The sequence below is a fragment of the Dufourea novaeangliae genome, unplaced genomic scaffold, assembly GCF_001272555.1.
Source record: "Dufourea novaeangliae isolate 0120121106 unplaced genomic scaffold, ASM127255v1 scaffold63, whole genome shotgun sequence".
Taxonomy (NCBI): domain Eukaryota; kingdom Metazoa; phylum Arthropoda; class Insecta; order Hymenoptera; family Halictidae; genus Dufourea; species Dufourea novaeangliae.
In genome coordinates this window covers 57,378-83,563 of record NW_015373939.1, presented here as the reverse complement: position 1 = coordinate 83,563, position 26,186 = coordinate 57,378, and the positions used below count along the sequence as shown (strand labels likewise).

The following is a 26,186-nucleotide window of genomic DNA, read 5'->3' as shown; positions in this document are numbered from 1 at the left end:
TTTTTTTTTTTTTTGTATATTTACCGAGGCTGTGGGTTGTCTTAGCATTTACAAGATACGAGAAAAAGCGCGATACAGGTTGTAGGTAGAGATAGAGTATTAGGGCGTGGAGCCCCTGGGTTGATTTAATTTCGGTGTGCCTTTTCTTTTCGTAAATCTGTCATACCGTCGAGTCCCGTTCCTCCTTTTCCTTGTATTTTTTTTTTCTTACCAGTATCATTTTACTTTATTTTGGTGTATCATCCTGTATGTCTGTTCCATTTATTTCTCCGTGCTTATCTCTTTTTTTTTTTTTTACTGTTTTCTTCGATCCGACAGACGTGTCGCCATGTTACCGGCTAACAGAACTGCAGCATCGAATTCTAAATATCATCGATATTTGCCAATTAGTATTAAGAACAAGTTTTTCTCAATTTTTTTTCCGCCCGTACGAACGACCTTGCGGAGTGTCTTCAGCAGATACGTTGATACGGATCGGGCGTGCGCAATTTATTCGATCGGCCGACGAAATTGTATTTTTCGAAGCGTAAGGTAGCCGACAAAAGTGCCTACACTATTTGATTTAATCGATTCCAATTAATGTGATCAGTCCCGTATGTACGAAGAAGAAGAAGAAAGTGTTTAGTTTCTGCGAATAATTATGTGTCACGGTGTTCGATCGTAAGCGAGGATCGAGCCTGCTTGATGCCTCGGCAAAACGGGCCTCGGCAATTAAAGACTGACCAAGACCTGCATTACACTAAATTCTTGTAAGATCATTGCATTAAATATATATTTGTACATACCACGTCTAGTTGTAACGTTAACGAAGAATTTATGCGGTATAAATTATATTTACCATAAAACTGTTCCTTTTCTTTATCTACCCACAATATTCTAATTAAACGAATCACCGTCCTGTAAGTTCCTGTTCTACTACCAATTTTCACTTGTTAATCCATTGATCTTTATACAATATTTTCATCTTTAAAGTTATACAAAATTTAGTAGATGTAATTTTTATCGAATCATCTTATATCGAATGGCTCATACCTGCATGCCGGCACTAGTGGATACTAGTACTAGATCCATGGATATGAATCACTTCACGGATACCGATATCAGGGGTGAAAAGGTTAATTCAAGTTAATGAAAGGGTTCATTAAAGTAACAAAATTTCGTGAATAGTGACTTAGAAAAAATTGGAATTTTTCGTAATGCGAATTAGAATTTTTGAAAGTATTTTCGTACTCATGCTGTCAACTTAATTTAGTATACTTAGATTGTGGCGTATACTCACGGTGTATTAGTCAATTTTCTGATATACCCCTTTCTGTGTATTTGGAAACTTTTTAATTGTGAATTACTCGTGTAAAGGAAAAAGCATTATTCGTTTGTACTGGAGAATTTAGTACAAAGGGTTGTGGTACTTCTGAAATCCCCCACCTAAACGACAGATATAATACAATAAAAGAATATATGCTTACGAGTTTTATAACGCGACAGAAGTTCCTATAGGACCAACGAGTATCGTGTAATTTTCCACAATTTCTACAAGGTATATTTCTAATTGATTTTTAAATATGACTGCAATAATATAATTCTATTGGACTGTTTTATGCACGTCTGTGATTGGCTTATAGCCCAACTTTGCGCCACTTTTAAACTACTTATAACTTATAACGATGAAGTTGGTACATATGAAATGTCGTTTTCACAAATGAAACTTTATCCACGTGTAGTTCCATCATTGTTATTTCTCTTCTTGTTTGTCGTGGATTATTTTCAATAATATATCTTAAAACACTATTGTCGGTGGCATTTTCTGGTCATCCTCTTGATTAATTTTCTAACGAAAAATCACCAGCCTATATTTAAATTTGTGTTATTTTTATCGCACTTGTTCCAAGTGTAAACTCACATAAAAAATCACACGAATATTTTGATTAATCATGACGGATGAAAATGGGGGGTTACAATAGGTATTTCTGTTATTCAAAACAATTGCACTAGAGTGTAGTTGTTCTTCTTTAATATAACCATATTAAACAATAGAAGATCGGATAAAATTGAATGGAATTTATTTGCCTGGCACATTCGAATTCCGGAAAAGCATCAATTTATATGCACCAACCTAATAAAAATTCTATCACTCCGAATTTTACTTATTTGATCATGTAGAATCATCTCTGAAATTTTCTCCCACCTGGTACCTACTGTTGTGTACGTACAAATACTCTCGAAAGGGTTAAAGGCATCTATTGAGCAGTAAAAACTACAAGACGCAATTAAAATTTTTGTTTTATTACATCAACATAATACTGGCTAAGGGTCAAAACAATGGTAGAACGCGTCTATCAGGGATATTGAGATTAACACAGACAGCTCGTAAATGGAACCTTCGACGGTCACGAGCCAAAGGACGTGTTTCGTAGTTCTCCCTTTGTCGCGAGGGAGCTTCGTACGAGTCGCGAAAGGGATTGGAGGGACACGGTCTAATGATCCCTAACTAGAAATAAATACAATCTTATATAAGTAATAAAAGTATTTGCGGCCAGCCAACCAAGTCTCTGAAGAAATCAGCCTTAACGAATTTGTCGAAATAAATCGATTAAAAAGATCGGGGATGCGAGACAACGACGAGTGTCCGTTTTTTCATCGCGGTTAATGAACACGGTCGTCGGGCAAAAGAGATCGATCGTTACGGTTTCACGCGTCCCGAAGTGTGAGTTCGACGCCATTTATAGTTCAACGGTAGGATTTGATCCCGCGTGGAATCGAGAGAGGATGTGTCGACCGCTGCCTCGATATTTTGTCGTCGCACGACATCCCGTCTTCGTCTTCGGTGTGTACGTGCGTGTGTTGTGTGTATAATGTATATAATTGAAAAACCTAACTACACAGAGTCCAAGGGAACTGAGTATTACCTGTAACTGGACACATATCTCGTCAATGTAAAAATGAGTAAAAACGTAATAGTCCACCTTAGCATATGTGGGGAGTGCGCGGGGCATGGGTGAACTGAATGTGCAGATTCGGATAGATGCGCGGATTCAATACTACCGGATAATGTAACGGGGGTAAGCACAACATCTTTTCACTTTTGGTATTATCAGTTGAGTATGAGTTGAATGGAGCAGCCGCGGCGTACTGCATCCTGGATGAGGATCCCTTCACGGAAACGCTCGTCGGGCGCCAGCCAACGGACTGCGAGCTTCCGAGAAAGCTTGATGGTTACTTTTTCTTCTGGGCTTTCTCCGCGGCCTTTGTGACCTTTCCTTGGGTATCCTTGAACGTGACGCTCTGTGAACAAAAATAATTAACACCGTGGTTAACCCTCGTGACACTGATGGTTTCTATGATCACGTATGAAGACAACAGGATCCATTCGGGTTTGTAGTATTTACACAGGAACGATTTTCTATCATTAGGATGACTAATTTCAAGGATACTGCAGGTTCACGATTTTGGCCAGTTTGGTTCATTCCTGTTGTAGCGCTCGAATGAAAATCGACTTCTATCTCATTCGTTTTGCAGGTATTTCGACATTTGATCCGTTCATTTGCCAAAGTGATTAACTTTAGAAAATTTATATCTAACATTTATTTTAAGTATAAAAACTTGAGCACCAATCGAGTGTTTTTTGGCACTAAAATTTGAAAAAATTCAAACACTGGAGTTAGTCATTACGGTCTGTGAACATTTTGTCAAATCGAATTTCCGAGCATCCAAATGGTACCGTAAAGTAAAGGGGATGGGAGGCATTCATAGACTTTGTCTCAAACCGTTTGACTACGGAAGAACGCAATTGCTAACCTTCCTAAAATCCGTTCCCACTTGACTTACTGGAACTAAAATGATTCCACGTACTAACACATATGTATATCGGTTAATTTTAAAGACGTAGAATATCGAGCGATTTTCGAATGTTTCAGCCATAACGCTGAAGTGAAATCATCTATACGGAGTATGTAAGAATAGATACAATTAAGAATGTCGCATTAACACGTTCACTGCCAGGATCAACGGCTAGAAAAGATCTAACAGAGAGCAACTTGATTCAAGAAAATTATAACTTTGAGAATTTCATTGTCTTGCAGTAACTGTTCCTTCGATCTTCTTGAATCTCCTAGGCCCTGACAGAAATTTAATTCGTTTCAATATTTTACCCAAAAGTTCTGTTTGTAATTGTTACCTTAAACGATGTCACCCATATCTGGGTGACGTGGCAGTCAACGTGTTAAGGTGGTTCGTATCTGACTAGTCAATAAAGCATCATATTACTATGTAATTGGTATTAAACACCCACTAACACATTTTAATAGTGTATAAAAATTATATCTATGAATTTCAACGACCTTTCCAACGATCATTTTTCATTATATTATATACAAGGTGGGGCAATAACTATGTCCAATTTGAATATTACTGTTATTTGTAATAATATGAAAAAATGTTATATACAAAACTTACACGGTATAAAGGCGGGCGTATTGTGACACAAACATTTTCTGCGTGGGTGAAGGCATAGAGGAGATTTCAAGGTCATCTCTATTTTTTTTTAATGGAATGCTATGTTCTTTTTATCGCGATGTGATAGCCGGTGTTGAGGCGACTTCAGCGAGCTATCATTGAAGGTCATGCAAGTTCAAATGTGGCAGTGAAATAAACTTTCTTACATTACAGGAGATGCTCGAAGTGGTGAACGTTTGCGTCAATGCAAAGTTGCAATCTTCGTATCGCTGCATCACGTGCATGTCTTATCGTTTCTGAACTTATTCTAGCACATGCTGTATTATTTCATAAGCCCTCACTTTTACATAAACGAATGGTCTTGTAACATTGTTTATGTTGTGACAATACATCACGTATAGCTGGAAATGTAAAAATCTCATCAGTTCGTAACATTAACACGAATCGGTAGTCAGTCTCGGTCGAATTGCTAAGTTTTCTTTCGAAGAGCATACAATCCTTGTATGCTGAACGATATCGAAACTGCACACATCCTTCACACCGAACATTTCAAAGATAGTAGGCAAAAAAATTGAATGAAACCGGAAATTTGGGTATACGTAAGAGCAGTCGTCGTAAAAGAGGAACTGATAAAAGAAATGAAGTTGACGTTCTTGCAGTTGTAGTTCATAACTCGCAGATTAGTTGCCGATAGATTGAACGTGAGTCGGTTATCAGTAGAAGGAGCGTGCTACGAATACTTGCACGGCATAAATTTCATCCATACCGTATTACTTTTCATCAAGAGTTACACGGTACGGATTTTATGAATCGTGTCGCATTTTGTCAGTGGACTCTACACAAAATACAAATCGATGAAACATTTTTTTCTTCAATACTGTTCACCGATGAAGCTACGTTTACTAACCATGGAAATCTCAATTTGCATAATATGCATTATTGGAGTATCGATAATCCACACTGGTTACAACAAGTTGAGCATTAACGACAATGGTCAGTTAACGTGTGGTGTGGAATCGTTGACGATCAAATAATCGGACCGCATTTTATCGATGGAAATCTTACTGGCGAACGATATGCACACTTTATACGAAGTAGATTGGGGACTTTGTTAGAAAATGTACCACTAAACGTTCGCCAAATGATGCGGTTACAGCACGACGGGTGTCCAGCACATTATGCTCGGAGAGTAAGAGATGCACTGAACGAACTTTACCCAAATAAATGGATAGGATGTGGAGGATTAGTTTCTTGACCACCTCGTTCTCCAGATTTAACCTTATTACATTTCTTGTCTCTAGGGAGCGTTGAAAAATGGCTGTTTATCAAGAAGTACCGCTACACCAAAAAATATGAAACAACGGATAATTGCAGCATTTGCTAGAATAAGTTCAGAAACGATAAGACATGCACGTGATGCAGCGATACGAAGATTGCAACTTTGCATTGAAGCAAACGGTCACCACTTCGAGCATCTCCTGTAATGTAAGAAAGTTGATTTTACTACCACACTTGACCTTGCATAACCTTCAATGATAGCTCGCTGAAGTCGTCTCAATACTGGCTATCACATCGCGATAAAAAAAAACATAGCATTCCATTAAAAAAAATAGAGATGACCTTGAAATCTCCTCTATGTCTTCACCCACGCAGAAAATGTTTGTGTCGCAATATGCCCCCTCTATACCGTGTAAGTTTTGTATATTACATTTTTCATATTATTACAAATAACGGCAATATTTTAAGTGGACATAGTTATTGCCCCACCCTGGATAAAAAATATATTTGTGTTAGTCTCGTTTGACTCCACTGTGCTCGTTTCTGGTACGTTTGGCAACGTTCTGGTACGTTGTTTTCGCACGCATATTTATATACGTGTATGCGTGTTCAGTTTTCCCGTATATAGTCAATATTCAATATTCAATATTCTTATACGTAAAGTTAATAATATTCTCGTGCATTGTAATTAACAAAATTAAAATTCACTGAAACACAAAATAAGTAAAATATCTTTTATATTTATTTGAATTTTGCGGGAATGACTCTACTTCAGCAACGTTTCTAAGTCCTCAATATAGTTCTGGTAACCATTCAACTACCGACGCATCCTGGACTTTATTGTCAAATATCTTCCTCGAATTTTTGGCATAGTACAAGATTTAATTCATTATCAGAAAGCTCAGAATTTATACTTTCAGTGCCTAGTTTTTGATTAACAGTTCCAGTTTCCGTGAAAAGAAAAGATTATACTTCCCGGTAAGAAATTGTAAGACCGCCATAAGAGCTATGTTACAAAACTGAATTTTTTACAAGCTTTTTCCTATTTATTTCATCGGCGAGCTAGTCTCAAATTTTTCGAGTGTGTGTATTGCGTTCTAATAAACAATCTGTATGAATTTTATTTAATAATTAGTCTTTCGAATGTTACGAGCCAGGGCTAAGCAGCTGCGAAAGCCGAGGAAATGGCGAGTTTGGTTTTTTAGAGTTTGTTATGTGGACGAAGCTGTACCTATTTCATCACAGGGAGCCACTAGGAGGTTGGCAGTCGTGGACGAACCCGTGCCTATTTCATCTCAGGGAGTCACTAGGATTGTTAGTATGGACCTCGTAACTTTAAGAATTCGGTACACTTCGAGCGGTAAAAGTGTGCCTTTGTGGGTTCGCTTCTAGCTGGGAATTTAGATATTATTCTAGAATTGAAATGAACAACACTGAATTATAAATATATAAACGTATAAAAGTATATTGAAGAAAGTAAAGATTTTACAAATGTTAATGTAAGTTGTGGTGGCGGAAGCTAATTCCAACGTTCTCGGTTTTCACGCACTGACAAATGCGGGGGTTTGCTGTACAGAGTTTAGCCTACTTTTAAAATGCTTGAAAGGAACTTTAATACCCGATCCGGGATGAGCTGTACGCGTAGCTTTTTATACCCCAAAAATCGAGTCTAAAAGTAGTGGGGGACACGCCTGTTCCTCAACGGAAACTGTTTTCCAAGAAAATCTGGCCACGCCATAACCGTGGGCAATTATGTAATCTGACCGGATGCATTCCAACTCCCGATAGGGTTAAGAGGTCACGAGAGGGTCTTCGTACGTAACACGAATTTGGCACGAACCGCATTAAATTACCGCATTAAGCTACGTTATCATACTTCATACATTTACTTTGTGGAGGGTTATCAAGTTATGTTCCAATATTAATAGCATTAACAATGTATACAACTATGGCAAATTAGTTGAGGTGTTTTAATTAATATTGACGGCGGTGGTTATTAATTAAACCAATGGCATCACCAAAAAGTCGATCGCCGATTCCAAGGCAGTCAACGACCTAATGTCATATTTTCGAAAAAGTATATTCTGAACATACAGAGTGTTGCACCCAACTTTATCACCTGAAATATTTCTGCTGAATTTAAAAGTTTATTAAAATGTTTCCCAGAAAAGTAGCATAGCTTTGTGTGAGTCGACATATAGTAACAGTAGTTTCAGTCTGTTGGGAGGGCTTAATGAGATACAAATATCAATTTTGCTTTTTTTTAAAATGAAATTATCATCGGTACCCGATAGCCACTTTAAAGATTAATTAAACGACCTACAACAATACGTCTTTCAATGTCACTGAAGGGTCAAACATTACAGAGAATATTGCTTCGCAGTAGCACCAAAAATTAGACAGAGAATCTTTCTTTTCCTTCCACTCGCATTGACTTCAGCTTGTGTAAATATAGCAGAAATATTTCAAGTGATGTACTTAGGCGAAACATTTTCTATATGTAAATTCCCAGCGAAATTGAATGAAAATGGCTTGTAATATTTATATTCGTAACAAACCGCTCATTTTATTCTGTTGTAATTTCATGTCATTGAACTAGACGATGTCCACACAGTCAAACGGTTAAGATAACTTGTTGGGTATGGTGAGATGTCAGAGTAACAGCAGTTCAAGCTGCTATTTTTTAGTAATTGAAAAATTGTCAGATTTCAAATATATAGTTCAAGAAACAGTGGGGTGGGCGGGATGATAATTGTGCATGATGAGAACGTGAAAGCAATTCGGTATGAAATTCCTTATTGAATACTATTTATGTCAATTGTTAATTGTAACATTTTGTGGCAATTACTTTGAAAGTGATTCCTGTGTAATTATTGCCCAGTCAGCTAAACCTGCAAAACCAAATTTTCTCCAATACCTGTTATACAATTATGGCTACAAGTTTCATGCAAGATTTGCGCGCACATTGCCGGTTCAAAACACTTTGCGCGCATATTGGTAGCAACATATACAGCAAATTGGCTTGCGTAAACCTTGTTCCGATTTTGCCCTCAATTTGACATACGTCATGTTGCAAGACTTTCTGCCAATTTTCTTTACTATTTTGTAAACTGGCATTGTCTGTAAAACCCAAGTCAAATGCGGAAATAGCTGGCTATGGTTTTTTAGACAACTTTTGTCATTTATTGCTGGCAATTTGCTCGAAATTTGTACACAACTGGTTATCAGGGTGTTAAGGTTAATAAAACATGATTTATACATAAAGTCCCCCCAACTTCTTGATGAGACTTGTATACACAGTCCAATAATTTCCACACCTAGAGTACAAGAAGCGTAAAAGAGAGAATAGAATATTTAAATAGAAATGGATTCACCCATTTGCAACTAAAAAGAGGGATTGGAGAACGGAGACATATGTACGCAGAATTATCTACTAGAAAGAGTATGATGCAAGGGTGCGAGGTGCGACCACAGACGAGATATAAGAATAACCTAACATGCAATGTAATTTTCTGATCCATGCTTCAAGGGCGTCAGAAGCCCCCTTACCATTTCAGTCTCAATACCCAACACGTTACCGATTCAGTGTGAAAATATATCACCGTGCTCTTATGGCCCAGAAGTAAAACTAAATAACTTATGTGTGATAAATGTGTGTCAGTGACTTCAGTGCGGGAAGGTAGCAGAGTTAGAGAGATTAGTAGACGGTAACAATTTGTTTAACCCTTTGTTTTGTCTGCTTGTTGTTTAATAACAAGTAGTGCATTATTGTACATATTGCCTTTCTTATGTGTTGTATATAGCCTTTCCTTATTGCGTTTTCCAATTTTTATATTGAATATTGTGAGAATTCGTAGAACATGGAACGTCAGACCAGTAAAACACATTTTAAGAAATGTTCATATTATAATTGCGGTTTAATAAATCGTAATGTAACGGACGGCACTTTATTTCATTCTTTCCCTATTAATAACAATATGTATTATGTGCTAGTAACCTGCGGTCTCGATGATTGGGTGGAATTGTCTGATAGTACATTAAAACAAAAATACATATGCAGTCGGCATTTTTCAAACGATAGTTGTTCCGCGTTGATTCAAATAATAATACAAGTTTTAAATTTGATATCAGTTCAAGAAAGAGCGAACAAAATCCACTGGAAAAGCGATTGATGGAAACTGAAACACTATTACTGCGAGAGAAGAATATTTCTAATTGTCTTCGATTGCAGATACGGGCAAAGAGTAAAGCATTTAATCGTTTTAAAAATAAAGTATCTTCCGGCTGTATTTATGATACATGCTTGAAATTGATACATGCATTAATTGCATAAAAAGTTTCGGGTTTTAGTTTAACTTTTATTTTAATGTTATTATTTTCGCCACTTAGATCGCATCGTTACAATCGCCGTGAGCAACAATTGTGTATGGACATGCTTTACACTTCGTCAGGTTTGTACATTAAATTACGCAACGTCTTGGGTTTTCATCCACCGAATCCTGTCACCATCATTCAGTGGTTCGGTAAAATGGACATTTAGCGTGGAATCTGCTCAAATTTATTTACCGCGCTCAAAATTAAATCTGCCCATATGGAAGGTATACAAAAAGTGTCTGGATTAGCACCCAAACAAGCAAGTTATTGAAGGTTTCGAAGATCTTGGATTTTTGGGTAGAAATTTAGCCGTGGGTTCGCAAGTGCTTGTTTTTATGGCTACGCGGGATGTTTACTAATTGGAAACAACCATTAGCTTTCTTTGTATCTGGATCTGGCGTAAAGAAAACAGATTTGTCTGTTATTTTGAACTAAATTTTAGATTTACTGTACGAGACTGGCTTGAAAGTGAGAGTAGTTGTTTCCGATCATGGATCCAGTAACCAGAGTGTCGCAAATGACTTAGTTACTATTGGAAAGCCATATTTTGAAAGAAATGGCCAAAAAGTTTATTTCCTTTTCGATTATTTACATCTTTTTAAAAGTATTAGAAATAATTTAATGAAAAATTATTTTATGATCAATGGTTCTCGGATTTCATGGTCCGATGTTGTAGCTCTTTGGAATTTAGAGAAAGATAGAAGCACGAGCGCAGCTTACAAGTTATCCGAAAAGCATATTCGTCCAAATTCTTTTGATAAAATGAAATGTAAACTTGTACTTCAAGTTTTTAGCCAACGCGTGTCATCTGCCATGCTTAACGCTTCAAGCGCTAAGTACAAGCAATTATCAATCGTTTGTTGACCTTTTTTTAATTAAAATGTGCCCAAATACAAGAACGCCAAATCGCGAAACATAAAAGATTGTCTCTCCTGGAATTGCGGACGAGATATTTAGCTAATCGATGTCGTTCATTGGACTCTTTGGACGAGCTGTTTTGCATCTCTGCTTATTAATAATTTCAACTCAAAATACATATTTATTAAATATCCTATTTGTAGCATCGCTAGATAGTACAATGTACAAAACTTTATTTCCATTTTGCGTCACAAGTACACAGTCAAATCAATTTTTAATTTTTTCTGTTTTGTAGTATAAATGCGTTGTCCGGTTAATAATGATTCGGAATTTGTAACAAAAGATATTATCGAATAAAAATGTATTTATTTGAAATAAGTATTTATATTTTTATTTGTATAAAACCTTATTCAACAAAAAATTTCGTAGCGTTATTAACGAAAAAAAATTTTGAATAGAATTGTATTTAACATTTTTTTGTTATGTCAGAGACAAATGTATGTATGATAGCACCTGTACAGTGTTATGTTCGGTTTAAGTGTACACGCGCAATTATTTCTGTAATTATTGAATATGCGAATAAATGTTTTTTTAATTGTTATTTACAGAGATTTTAAGAATAATGTAACTTTTATAAAGGAACTGCATATGTTATCATCATGTTATTATCATGTTATTGAGCATTTCAATTCGAATTCAACGACATATTTGAAAGTTTTGTTTGAGTAATAATTTTTCGGATAACTGTACGAATGTTGCTGGCAAATGTCAAGTTCGGATAGCATCTTTTTTTTTCTTTCATACAGTTATCCGAGAAATTATTACTCAAACAGAATTTTGAAATGTGTCTTTGAATTCATCTTAAAATCGTTCATAACACGACATTAATAAAAATATATAGTTCCGTTTAAAAACATTGTATTGTTATTAAAATCTCTGTAAATAACAATAAAAAAAATTCAAACATTCTATTAAGTTTGCTCCATTAAATGAAACAACTTTTATATAAAACATTTTTTCGTATTCGTAATAGTTAGATTAATATAATAGCATGTATACATTTATACCGGGCCTACTTGTATCCATATGTCAAACTGCCGTTCAGGTCGGGCGAGAAAAGCAGAATCTTCTTCCTTGCTAGCGAAACCGGGGCAATACTGGATATGTGTATCGCTATATGCACAAGTGTGTGTATGTGTGTGCTGTGCGTCATGATGGTGTCTAACGTAGTTCCTAAAGTCGGAAACTTTTATGTACAGTGCACTCGAATCAGCGTGATTTTCGTGGGACATGAAGTCCCATAAGATGTTAGGTCTATTCTTATATCTTGTCTGTGGTGTGACGTACATCGCCGGTAAGGCGAGAGGAGCGGGTGCCGACTCAGTCGGTATATGCCAGGGTCGTTTAAATTGACTGGACAAGTAAAGTTCTCGGTGGTAAATGCAGATTTATTTACATATCTATGTACAGTAGTAGTGCCAGACAGTCATGCGGTTGATTGGCGGCGTTTTATTTAACATATGTACGGCTGTGTTGTCGGCCGTTGATGCAGCGGCTTGGCGTAACCGCTTTACGGTGGTGGCCCGGATCTAGTAGGAAGCGGTAGCTATGGCAGGCCGGAGCCTGAGCGGCGGACGGTAAACTGCACGTATGACACAGACCCGGTGGCGGAACGGACGCTATTACAGACCGAAGCCTGAGCCGAGGACGGGTGTGACTGTACGAGTGTACAGACCCGGCGGTGGAAAGGATGTTGTAACAGACCGTAACCTGGGCAGGGGACGGGTCATGACTGTACTAATGTACAGACCCGGTGGCGGAACGTAGGCTATAATAGACCGGAGCCTGAGCGCCGAGGACGGGTGTGACTGTACTCATGGTTACGGAGTCTTTTAGCTCGGACTCCAGCGAGCACTCTCGATCGGCCGCGATTCGCGGCTCTTATCGCCCGCGCCGGGCTATTTCGCGAGTGAGAACCGACTCGCGGCGCGTGACCATCTCGCGGCAGACGGCGGTACCGCGGTCTCGACCGTCATGCTCGCGAGATCCCCCACGTCTCAGTGACGTTACGTCACAAGATCAACTACAATACAATGGAATAAGCAACATGAGATATAATAAGAGCTATAAATATATTACATGTATAATACACCGATAATGCCGGATTAATTGTGAAGCAAAGGAAGGGAGGTACTCAGAAATTGATAATGAGAATAAGAAGTGGAAATATATGTATAAAAGGTGAGTGTGATTCTGGCTGGAGTAGGAAAAAAGGATATGCAGACTATGCGGGGAGCGGGAGGGCGCGCTAAAACATTACACAGAAGAATTTAGGGGAGTACGGAGATTAAGAGAAAGTTCGAAGAGACTAGATAAAGTAAGTTACTGCGAGGAAATATTCAATTGGCTGGGAGAATTAGAAAAGAAAAAGGATGTAATAAAATAATGCCAAAGTTAGGGTTAAGTTGCAAATAGAATTAGGTAGGTTAAGTATTATACATATAATTACCCTTATAGATGAGGGTATAGATGTTCGCGGTCATAGAAAATACGATGAGTGAACGAAAAAAAATTATAAGCCAAAACCATTTCTAGGCTGAAGAGGTCGAAATAAATAAATTATTATTAATTTCCACACCTCTGTATTATTTGAACTAAGTTATATCCAACTTCGCTACCATAACACGTACCTTGATGACGCCCACAGCGACAGTCTGGCGCATATCGCGCACGGCGAAACGACCCAGTGGCGGAAACTCCTGGAACGCTTCAACGCACATCGGTTTTGTCGGCTGTAACATCACAATCGCGGCGTCGCCGCTTTTGATGCTCTTTGGATTCTCCTCGGTGGTCTTGCCGGTACGACGGTCACACTTCTCCTTGATCTCCGCAAATTTACAGGCAATATGAGCTGTATGGCAGTCAAGCACAGGCGTGTAGCCGTTACTGATCCGTCCCGGATGGTTCAGAACGATCACCTGAGCGGTGAAATCGGACGCCCCTCGTGGTGGCTGGTTCTTTGAGTCCCCTGCGACGTAGCCGCGTCTCAGCTCCTTCACAGAGATGTTCTTCACGTTAAAGCCGACGTTGTCGCCGGGCAATGCCTCTGTCAGGGCCTCGTGGTGCATCTCGACAGACTTTACTTCAGTGGTGAGAGCTGCAGGAGCGAAAGTAACCAACATACCTGCGAAATCAAAGGCAGAGATGGGCATTATTTAAATAAATAATTATTTAAATAATGAATCAAATAAAAGATACTTTATTTTTAATCGTTATGTGAGGCTCAAATAATTCTAGTTATCTTTATTCGACGCATGAGAAATATTTTTTTTATTTGATGAGAATTTATCTTCAGCGCCGAATAAAGTTTTCATCTTCATTTGTATCTTTATTTGAAGTCAAATAATTTTCTGAGCGCGTTCGAGCCGCGCCGCCGAGGACTGGGGAGTTGAAGACTGGCACACGCGTTACAATGTAAATAGCATCACCCCATGACGAAAGCAGGGATTGAATGTAACCGTAAACTTCTATAAATGAAAATTTTCTGCGGGTATTTTATCTTTTAAATCATTTCCTTTCTGTTTTAAGTTAGCTTTGTACATTAATAATTAATACTTCGACTGTATTGTAAAAGTTCATTCCTAACAGTTGTTTTCTATCCGGTTAATAATAGTACTAAAGATATGTACATATATTTTTTTGAAATAAAAATTATTTTAAAAGTTCAAACTATTTTATCAATGAGCACTATATAATTAACATTACTGAGGGCACAGAAAGCAGAATAAATATTAAAGAGAAAGCAATATATTTATTGCACGTGTCCCCGTATATTTCGATATACAGGGGCCACGTGATTATTGTCCCGGACTCGGGTCCGCGCCGGGATCATAATCGTGGACTACGCAAAACACTCCTGACCCTCGGAAATACGTTTTTTGCCCGATGCTCAAAAGCTTGGGCAACTCGCCTTTGTAGTATTCCGAACATAGAAAAGGACAAACGATTGAAAAACAGAGACAAAGCTTCTGTTTCCACTCGACTCGACTGCGTGGCTGGCCTGTGACACTCTCGCCGACCAATGGTTACATTATTGCCGACTACACACAAGGATCTCGCACTGGAACAGCGATCCTTCGCTTTGTTTATCAAATAGTAATAAAATATTGACTTCATAATGAAGTCTCTCCTATTTCTCCTTGAAATAGATTTATTGAAAAATTACAATCAAGTTGATCTTATATGCATCCGATCATTTCTCAAATTTTCCTTTCTTTTCTTTTGCTCGTCCTTCATGTACATAATATCTTCCTTTTTTTCATTTTTGTTCACTTCCTTTATTTTTATTCTGTATATATGTAAATCAATTTTGTTTTTCCAGACTGAATGCATATACACCGCGTACGCACATATAGGTGTAAACGCTGGCTATTCTGACGTATCGAGTCTAATAAAGTATATATGAGTGTTGAGCGCATACGTATTCAAATCTGGACTCCGCTTTAACACTAGACTACCAAAGACAAACGTATATCTATTTCTATGTGATCGATAAATGTGACAAAAATGTTGAATGTAGACAAATTTATAAATGAACTCACTTCTTTACTTGCATATTTCGATAAAAGTAGTGAAACATCTGTGCAAATGCATTGTTATAACAATTTAATCACCGTCATAAGACTACCTATGGTCTGTTTTTCGAAAGATGATGCCTGGGAGGTTGGCCTGCCTCGGCGCGTGGCCTGGCGGAGATCCAACGCGAGCTGCGTATTTCGTGCGACGTTGCACGGTCTCAATGCCACTGTGTGTCTCTTTCCATCCTCCGGCACTTCGGCACGCGAGCCTATCGCTCAGACGCTTGGTAAACCAACTTCCTTCTTCACCCTACGATTTCCACGTGTAACGTTTAATAACATACGTGTTAATTTAATCTCCTTTTAATATATTGCTCAATATTTGGGTACAATACATTCTTTTACAAGAAATAAACTTTTTCTTATTCATGTATTTTAACTTTTGACGTGTGAAAACGTTCAGCGTCTCGTCAACATTCTCCGCCATTTCCAGACAATGGATGATTGACGGCCACGTGCCGAACGCAGTCACCACTCCTTGAGATTGTAGGTAGGTCCTTCTCGAGAGGTTTGTAATACGTGTGATAGAGACAGACGACCGTAGGCGAGGAGTCACGTCGACGGTCGGACGTCGTTGGCCAAGACGCAAAGAGTGAAAGAGACAGACGACCGTAGGCGAGGTCTCACGTCGACGGTCGCACGTCATTGGTCAAGATGCGAGGAGTGAGAGAGACACAAGTACCGTAGGTGTCTCGCGATCGCGGCAACACCGCGAAAACTCGGGCCTACCTCCCAGGCATCATCTTTCGAAAAACAGACCATACATTAACCAGTCATTTTGACTGGTGTGGTAGTTCTAGTGTTAAGGATGACCCATTCTGAGAAATGTAATTGTGTGTTAGCGTCAATTCTTTTATGGAAGGAGAGGCACGTGGCATCGACTTCTTCAGAAGAGACTGCATCGCCAGTAGCTTAAAGATATCATCGGTGTTTACATAGGTTCGGTGGCGGTTCTAGTGGCGATACATTGGTGATTCCTCGCGGCCTCGGCGTCCGGGTGTTGCGTGACGGCAGAGGGCCAAACGCTTGGTTGCCGCTGCCTCGGAGGCGGGCGAGATAAAAGATTTCAAATAGAGGATCTGGCCACAGAGTGGGGAGAGTCGGTGGACTCTTTGGCAAGAGGACTGTGACAAGAGACACGGCACTTACCCCAGAACCTCGAAAACGATCGTAGATCAAGTTTAATATAATATTTATAACACATGTATGGTCATAAAATACACTGGCACGAATTTTTATACGTTAAATGTTTCTTTTAAAACCTGCATTTAAAATAAATAATTGGCTTTATTTAAAAAATTCGCATTTTAATTAAATTTTTTCAAATTGGATTGTTACGTCCCACCAGTTATAGAAAAACTTCCGACATAAGAAATTCCATCACAACCAACTGTCATGACATTGTCCTGTACTCAGATTTCATAGTGTCAGCGAAGACAATATCAGCGTTATACTGCGGAATACCATCCGGGTGTTCAACCTCTCCACTACCACTAACTTTTGGAAATTATATATACACCATCGAACCATTGATTCGTTGGTAATTGTTCTCATACCACGTACCGAACGAACGGCCTGTCGCGTGTAGTACTCGCGTCCGGTAAAATAGTCCTCATAGTTAGTGTTATAACGACGTTAGACATCCGTATCTATTCATATCCGTTACTCGCATCCTACGTCGGATGAGCCAAGTCTAAAGGTCGATTTACACTATACGGTACATACCGTCGCGTACCGGCGCCGGTACGGATCGTCATGGGGACAATAAAATATTGAAACATGCGTTTTAACTGTGACTGTCTACATTGTCTGGCACCGACCCGCAACGTTCCGTCAACGGCACATACCGATGCCGCCGGATTAGGTTAATGTACATTATGCGGCATCGACCGTTCCGTACCGACAACAGCACGGACCGTCACTAATGATCGAACTGGCTCGAGTCGGCTCGAAAGCCGGATGAAAGCATCGTGCCAGCCTAAAGCAGATCCAAATCTGTGCAACAGCGAGCAGGAACACGCGCAACATGGCGCGCGGCCAAAATCCCGTCCACATGCAACAGAATTTCTACTCAAGACCCTCAAGAAGGGTCGATTTTAACGATCCGGCGCGCATTCGTAGCGCGCAAATGTTCGTCAAGACGGGGAAACACGGCTAACGCGCGCACGAGAACGCTCGGCGCGCATCGTCCACGAAATTGGAAGGAGCTCTTCTATTTTTCTTAAATTAAACCATCCGTAGTGAAAAATAAACCGCTGAATGGATGAATAACCCCTATATAGAATATTCATATAACAAATAATAAGAATATGTTTCCTGTTTCCCTGAATATGTATTATAAAAATAGTATAAATATAACATATATTTATACATAAAGGTTTTCATTATTATACAGGGTGTAACAAAAATGTTGCTCGACCCGGATATGGGACACTCGGGGGGTGAATGGGAACAACTTTTTCCTTAGCGAAAATGTAATCTGAGGCTTCGTTACCGAGATATTAACGAAAAACCGCGACCAATCAGAGCGTGAGTTTGCCAGCCGAGTTCCCGCGCTAGCGGTGGCTACGCGCTATGCTTGTACTATGGAGCTCCGAACAAGCAAGTCGGTATTGTAACCGCTCCGATTGCATAATTACATATTGTATATATATATATATATATATATATATATATATACAACCACCAGGTGGTGATCGAAGGAGGTCGATACGAGCCCGTCGATCAGCACTCTGCGCTGGAAAGCGAACCGATGAACACGCGATTTTAAAGGGAGTCCGTACGGCGAAACCCGGTACGTAGTCGAAGGGTCAAACCGACCTGGTAAGATCGTCAAACCGCCTTTCTTGCCCTCGTTACGTACGCGCCTCAAACTGAGGAGTCAAGTGCACAAACCGCAAGAACACGGAAATTTGGGAAGTTCTTCGTAATTTAAAGTTGTCAGTCGTGGACCACGCAGCTGTCAGTTTAACGTTGTATCGTACATAGCCGTAAAACAGTAGAAAGATACAACTTCTCTCTTATAATATTCCTATCATTCTGACGGTACACGTTTTTGGGCCCTGTACAACCATGTGTGGACAAGTGGAACGTAGAATTCGTGTTGATTCGCGTGTCCTTGTCATCGCGATCTTCGAGTCGTAACAATTTCAAATCACTAATTACTAAGGAATTTAACTGTTTCCGCGTCGTATATACTCGATCGCGATACACAATCGGATTCTGCATCGTCATAGTTTCTCTCCCGACACCGGAGAACACTGGAAATCCACGCATAAGTGCCGACGGATGAGCTCTCAGATGTTTCAGATTGACTGGGGCGTTATGCTTGTCTCCACTCACGCATTTTCTCCGATAATTTGGCCATATGCGTGAGTGATGCGACAGGTTCTCAATCGTACGCGTAAGGTAAATCTAACATTCAGATCGACCGCGGCAGTAGATAAGGACGCGCCTCCGAGAGAGTGTTTGCATGAATGTGGCGTATTTTTAACGAGGGATAAATGATAACCAACTATCGAGACCTTTAAATTAACGGAGCCCGCGCTTTGATGAAACTGCACGACGGTTCATTCGTTGTACTTCTCCAAAGCACGTGTTTTCCCAAAACGCTGGTTTCTTTTTACCTAAATCTTGTTGCCGCGGTGGGAGTGAACTCACAATGTAACGATGGAAACTACTTGGGGATAGAGGAACCCTAAAGGAAAAATTCTGTCAGTCGGTTAGCAATCGGGCGACAGAGATGTTCAGTTCACGGGAGTATTACACAATGTTCTGGTGGTACGTACAGAATAACGGATATGCGGTTGCTGCTGTGCAAGTGTTTAGCTACGAAGAACATCTGATAAATCGAAAACAATCGGCCCTTTTTGGGGGAACCGGAGAGTATGAGAATATTCTATTTCTGACCGGGTCGTCGTTTTAGAGAAAATATATTTTCAGAATTTGTTAGATACGTGCGGTTTTACTAAAACCTCTTGCGACCACCCGTGCCTCTTCCGGCGACCCCCGAGCAGCGTTAAATCTGGCGAGCGAGCTGGCAATGCAATGTTACTGCCACGTCCGATCCAACGATTAGGAAACATCCTATTTAATATTTGCCGCAATTGCCGAGTACATATAATTTGTTAGGCAGCCGTCCTGTTGATACCACATTATCTGACGTATTAGACACGGTACATTTTCTAATAGGCCTGGTAGTGTGTCCGACAAAAATGTGGAGTATGTTTGACCTATTGATGATCCTTCAATGAAGTACGGTCCAATGATTTAGTGACCAAATATGCTGCACCAAACGTTCACTTTCCACCGGTGTTGGTGGTCAATTTCACGAATTCTATGTGGATTTTCTGTTGCCAAATAATGCATACTTTTTGTACTAATATCTCCGCAATTTGTGACCAAGGCTTCGTCAGTCCATAAAACAGTCTTACAAATGTACCATTCGAATCTTCCATCTGGTGCAACAACCAATCACAGAATTGTACACATTTCTCAAAATCTCGTCCATGTAGCTTCTAATGTCCTGGCAGGTGATACGGATGAAAGTTATCCGAATGAAGGAATACGTATAACACTACTTAGACCAGGCCTGTCCAACATGTGGCCCACGGGTCATTTCGCCAGACGACGCGGTCCCCGCCATCACTCAGTCCATACCTCACTACTCGCTTGCACTGCGATGCGATCGTGGAGCAAGAGGTACGCGCGGGTAGGAATTTCTGGAGTGTCAGAAGTGGGGGACAGCCAGAGCATGTACACACGCTTTCTTGCCTCTATATCGTTGGGCTTCTTGTGGTTATGGTGGGGGGTCATTCCCCTCGGCTGATAGAGCAAGCCGGTAGGGGCGATTATCGATTTTGGCCCGCGGGCCACAAGTTTGACAGGCCTGACTTAGACTAATGCCCGAACCACGCGAAATCTGCCGTGTACAGATATGTGGATTATGGGCAACAGCTGGTGGTAAGGTAGAATTACGACATCCTTCATCATTTACAATTTTACGACAGTTACGTTTCTGTACGTTAAAACTGCCATGTTCTTTGTCACGTTGCGCGGATTCTTTTTCGAATCCGCCTGGAGTTGTAAACACCAGGCTCGACCGTCGTGGTACGCGTCCAGTTGCGACTGTTGCCCGCCAAATTAATATTAGGTAACTGTTTCAATATTCTCTAAATGAGAATAAACAGTATAATTGCTCGACCGGTGAAGCTGACGAGTCGCGAGTATTGTGATCATGACTTGTCGAATGATCGTGTACGAATGCGTGACTTGTCGATACGAGATACGAGTGTTTTCGAATGAATGGTTTAAGTCCAAATGACTCTTGTCGATACGAGTACGTGAATGATTGAATTATGAATGTTTGAGTTTCGTGTGATGTCGCGCTTCCTCCAAGTTCGCCGAAGGCGTTACCAAAATTCGCATCCTTATTGGTTATGCCCTGAAGGGGAAGGTAAATTCCTGGGTTTTTCCAAGTGACGTGGAGGTGGAAAACCTATCCGTCAGGGCGAAGCGGACGCCAGAAAAATATAGAGCATGTGATCACGATGTGACTTGACCGCGATGAATTTTCGAGTCTGCCAACGATAGAGTTTATGATCACATTGTCTACGAGTCAGCGCGCCCCGGTAAGATCCCCGGCTTGAATGGGTCCCAGGTTACCGTGCGCATGTGACAGACTGCAGAACAAATGTTGGAGTCTTTTGTCTGTTTTCCCTGTTGTTCACGAAATCTAAATTTCAAGGGGCCGGTGTCGAAAATGTCTAAAATACCTCACGAAGGAAATAAAGTAATGAAAAACTAACGGTATCGTCCGATTCTATAGCTGTCGTTTCTGACCTACGACGGAACATTCTTGGAGCCTTTTGCTGAGCCTTACAAAGGTAAAATGTGATGGCTGATTTTGATCGGGATACTTATGTACTTTGGTATAATATCTTAGCTCTCGTAGCATTTTCATAACACGCATCATAAACAATTATCATATCGCACTTTTCTCTGTTACAGAACATTTTTTTGTTACGTTTACTGAGCTACTAAACAGCTACTAAACTCAGTTACATCTCATATAGATGATGTCTAATATGTAAGAAGGAACGTGTTTACAAACATTACTTGTCGTCGTAAACAAACTTGTGTTCTCATGTTGCCTGAGCATTATGAAAAATTTCCTAGTAGAAGATTATTAATTTGAAAATATCCCAGTAATTATTCATTTTAAGCCTTCTTTGGTATAATACTTTTTTACGCAGAATTTGGTGCTTTATCCGAATTTGGGATAAAATATTGGGTATTCTATTTAAAAAACTGAAGGTGACCCTCATATCTCGATAAAAAAGCAAAATAACAGAAAAGAGATTACAGCACTGTATGCCCCTCTGGAAACCATGCAACATTTGTTTGAACAATTTTTTTATAGAACAAATAACTTACGAGTTGTTTGAAAATGTAATGTTACGAAACTCACCCTGTATAATAATTTGGTAAAAACTGTTATAGTAGAGAATAGTGGAATTGATGGAAAACTGATAATACTGTACTACTATCAGTGGTTTATTAGAAACAGAAGTTAATAGAGGCCATACACACTAGTTGAATCGACTGAAAAGCACGTGTGCCGAACGAATATGCAAACTGCATTTTTTAGAATGTAAAATTTCATAGAAAGATATTTTAGTGTAAAGTTTTACTCTGATTTGAAAAATAGTATAGTAAACTATAAATTGATTAGAGGTCGAAGGGGAGACATTTGGAGTGATAGGCACTGTATAGATCGCGATTTGTCAATTCGCCGTAATTCTGACCAAAATTCAAAAACTGCCATTACCTTAATGCTTTTTTACGAAGTTATGCGCCGAGCTAATCTTAATGATCTTTCCGTATCGGTCACGCGTTGCGGCCAACTGAGCGATATTACAGTTGCATACGGATGTTAGAAAATCTTTCAAAAATGTTATGAAAAAAATGCGAAACAAATTCCGGAGGGGCAGTACTACCCCGGTCATCGGTGACCGACGCGGCCTAAACGAAAAGTTTACTGTTCGTCATCGATGACGAACATGGCATTCAACTTATTAATATACATGTGTATATTGAAGTATGTAGTTGCATTTACGATCGATATCGTACATATCGAAAGTGAAAAAGTATTTAATCCAGTAAATGTTCTACTATGTAAAATGTCCGGACCGCGGTGTACACGAACCACGGAAGTACGAGGGATGTTTCCAACGTTCTGGGAATTGCAATCCGGCTGAATAATGCAGGCGTACTGATCAATGCTTTCAGGTGCAGAGAAATCCTGACAGGTTAGTCAATGCTGATCAGAATCAATCAGGAGCTTGGCAAATACAGACGTGTTTGTGAAGTGTTAATTTTGCAACTATACAACACTATTAACTCTTAAAGAGCCATTTTTTAAAAAATTATTCACCTGAGCTGACACCCAACGATCATCATCTGTTATCAAAATTGAAGAAATATCTACGTGGTGTGCGATTTCAGGACATGAATGACTTAACGAAGAGATTCTTAAAAAGTTTTTTTCAGGTGGCAAAAAGAATTACAGTGAGGTCCGGTTATTGCGACACCGCTTATAACGGCAGACTGTATATTGCATCCAACTTGCTCTCTAAGTTCGGTTCCCATGCACATTACTTTATACATATTTTTATTCTGCTTATAACAACGTTCGTTTACAGCGACATAATTTTTCTGTCCCTTGAATGTCGCTATAAACGGACTCCACTGTTGTTTCGCATTAGGACAAGTGCATACAGTTAAACAGAAATTACATTGAAAAATTACAATGTAGTATAGAGAAAAACGAATAAAATAAGCAGTTTATAACACAATTTTCCAGAATTTTTTAAACACCCCTCGTATTTAGGACTGAACGGTGAAAGCGTCACTGAACATCGTTTCCACAGATTGAAACATACCTGGCTTCAGAATACCAGTCTCCACACGGCCAACCGGTACGGTACCAATACCACCGATCTTGTAGACATCCTGAAGTGGCAAGCGAAGCGCCTTGTCGGTCGGTCTAGACGGCGGTAATATAGCATCCAGGGCCTCTATCAGTGTCTTTCCATCAGCATTAGCATCTTTACGCTCCACTTTCCATCCCTTGTACCAGGGCGTCTTTGGCGATGGTTCGAGCATATTGTCACCGTGCCAGCCAGAGATCGGCACGAACGCGACTGACCCGGTGTTATAGCCGATCTTCTTAATATAGGAGGACACTTCCTTTTTAATCTCTTCGAAACGACTTTCTGAATATGGTGGATCGGTCATATCCATCTTGTTTACGCCGACTATCAGCTGTTTCACACCCAGAGTGAACGCGAGCAGAGCGTGCTCGCGGGTTTGCCCGTTCTTCGAGATCCCGGCCTCGAATTCGCCGATACCGGCCGCGACGATAAGCACGGCGCAATCCGCCTGGCTCGTTCCGGTGATCATGTTCTTGATGAAGTCGCGATGACCGGGTGCGTCGATGATAGTCACGTAATACTTGGCCGTCTCGAACTTCCACAATGCGATGTCGATCGTGATACCGCGTTCACGCTCAGCCTTTAGCTTGTCCAATACCCACGCGTATTTGAAGGAACCCTTTCCCATCTCTTGCGCTTCCTTCTCGAACTTCTCGATGGTACGCTTGTCGATGCCGCCGCATTTGTAGATCAGGTGGCCGGTCGTGGTCGACTTGCCCGAGTCTACGTGGCCGATCACCACGATGTTTATGTGTATCTTTTCCTTACCCATGTCGGGGACCTAATCACCTGCAACAAGGAATAGGAGTTTAAATGCTCGACTTTGGTATCGATTTCTCTGTGGATGGTTTGCTAAAGAGGGCAATTGCATTGACTGGCATAAAAAACACTGTATTTCAATTTCGAGGAAATATATGTGGCCTGTTTCTAAAGTCAAGCGACTGTATTTCGAAAATTCTTCTATGGTGCAGTTTTAGTGATCAAAATGCTTGGAAGTACAGTATCCGCTCGATAGACACATCTCTCGGAGCTATAGAGGACCAAATTTCCAGGAACGATGCATCTATCGAGAGCCAATTACTCGCGCACTTATCCTACCAGTCGTAAGTTCACTTCTACGAGACAGCTACATATAGGGTGGGTTGGATGTACATACTTTTTAATTATTTTAATTATCTCCGTTATTTTTAGAGATATCAAAAAAGTTTATTTACAAAAGTTGTTTAGTATAGCGGGGGTTATTACTAATTACAGTAACAATATCTTCGTAAGTGGAAAATCTTTTGAAATTTCAAGATTAATTGTTTTCTTTTTAATAATAGTGAAACATTGTAGAATAAAAATATTCTTTTTGCGCAAATAGATTCTTTTAAACATGTTGCGTAATAAAATATTGGGATATTATCTGAAGAAAGTTAATAATTTGTGAGATATTTTATATACAAAATGTCAATTGTCATGTACAGGGTGTTTGAAAATTCAATGTCACGGCTACCATAGCGTTATTCTACACCTCTGGACCGGTGAAGATTTGCAAAAGAAAGAGACCGCAAAAGTGACCTTTACCTTGAAATTCAAGGTCAAACTTTTTTATTGTTGCATCGTATTCTACTCGTCGTGGGGGTAAAAAGTATGAAGGAACCATGGGCCACAACTCAACCGTTCTCTTTGAAAATTGCGTTAAAGTTGTATTAGCATTCGGACACGCTTTATTTGCAGTGTACCTACATATTTCAGTCATATGCTCAGATACACCATTATATGTCCTAAATCTTCCGTTCTGTCTTTCTTCCTATAAAACGTTCGCAGTTCGTCGTCCCATATACGTATAGGTCAACGCACTCCAGACGACCTCCCGGTCGAGAAGGGACGTTCTTCGGTTCGAGACAATTTAGAAAATATGTTTGAGATATATCACCATATTTCCTCTGTAATTCTATTCTTCTTCCATACAATCTTAATATACATATAAACACGTTGGTGCGTATGTATGTCTGACCATCACGGCTGAACCACTGAAGCTATCCACCTTATATTCACACCATATGTTCGTGTGGTGCTCCGGATTGTTTTTGTTTGTGTTACACCCCCCTAGGTGGCGCTGGGGTCGTTTTTTTTTTTTCGAAAATTCTTATCTTTTTAATATATAAAAACGTTGGTGCGTATGTATGTCTGACCATCACGGCTGAACCACTGAAGCTATCCTTATATTCACACTATATGTTCGTGTGGTGCTCCGGATTGTTTTTGTTTGTGTTGGACCCCCCTAGGTGGCGCTGGGGTCGTTTTTTTTTTTTCGAAAATTCTTATCTTTTTAATATATAAAAACGTTGGTGCGTATGTATGTCTGACCATCACGGCTGAACCACTGAAGCTATCCTTATATTCACACTATATGTTCGTGTGGTGCTCCGGATTGTTTTTGTTTGTGTTGGACCCCCCTAGGTGGCGCTGGGGTGGAGATATATAGGAAAATGTAGTTTTCCCTGTATGTAATTTTCATATCAAAAATATTAAATTTAAATGTAAATTTAGGCAGAACAACGATTGCCGGGTCAGCTAGTCTCTTATAATCAAAGACATCGAATAAACC

The 26,186-nt window shown here is 39.7% G+C and overlaps 1 protein-coding gene across 3 annotated transcripts in view; it reads right to left on the bottom strand.

Moving 5' to 3' along the window:
* Positions 1-2,264: 2,264 nt before the first annotated feature.
* Positions 2,265-26,186, bottom strand: part of LOC107185632 (elongation factor 1-alpha) — a 29,836-nt gene continuing 5,914 nt past the window's right edge. For 2 of the 3 annotated variants that reach the window (XM_015573362.1, XM_015573364.1), the window contains exons 2-4: positions 23,543-24,382; positions 13,653-14,146; positions 2,265-3,282 (exon numbers count right to left, since the gene is read on the bottom strand). In XM_015573362.1, coding sequence (XP_015428848.1) covers positions 3,214-3,282; positions 13,653-14,146; positions 23,543-24,365 — 1,386 coding nt within the window. In that variant the 5' untranslated portion in view covers positions 24,366-24,382 and the 3' untranslated portion in view covers positions 2,265-3,213. The remainder of the gene's footprint in view (positions 3,283-13,652; positions 14,147-23,542; positions 24,383-26,186) is intronic. The other variant, XM_015573365.1, reaches the window with a different exon arrangement.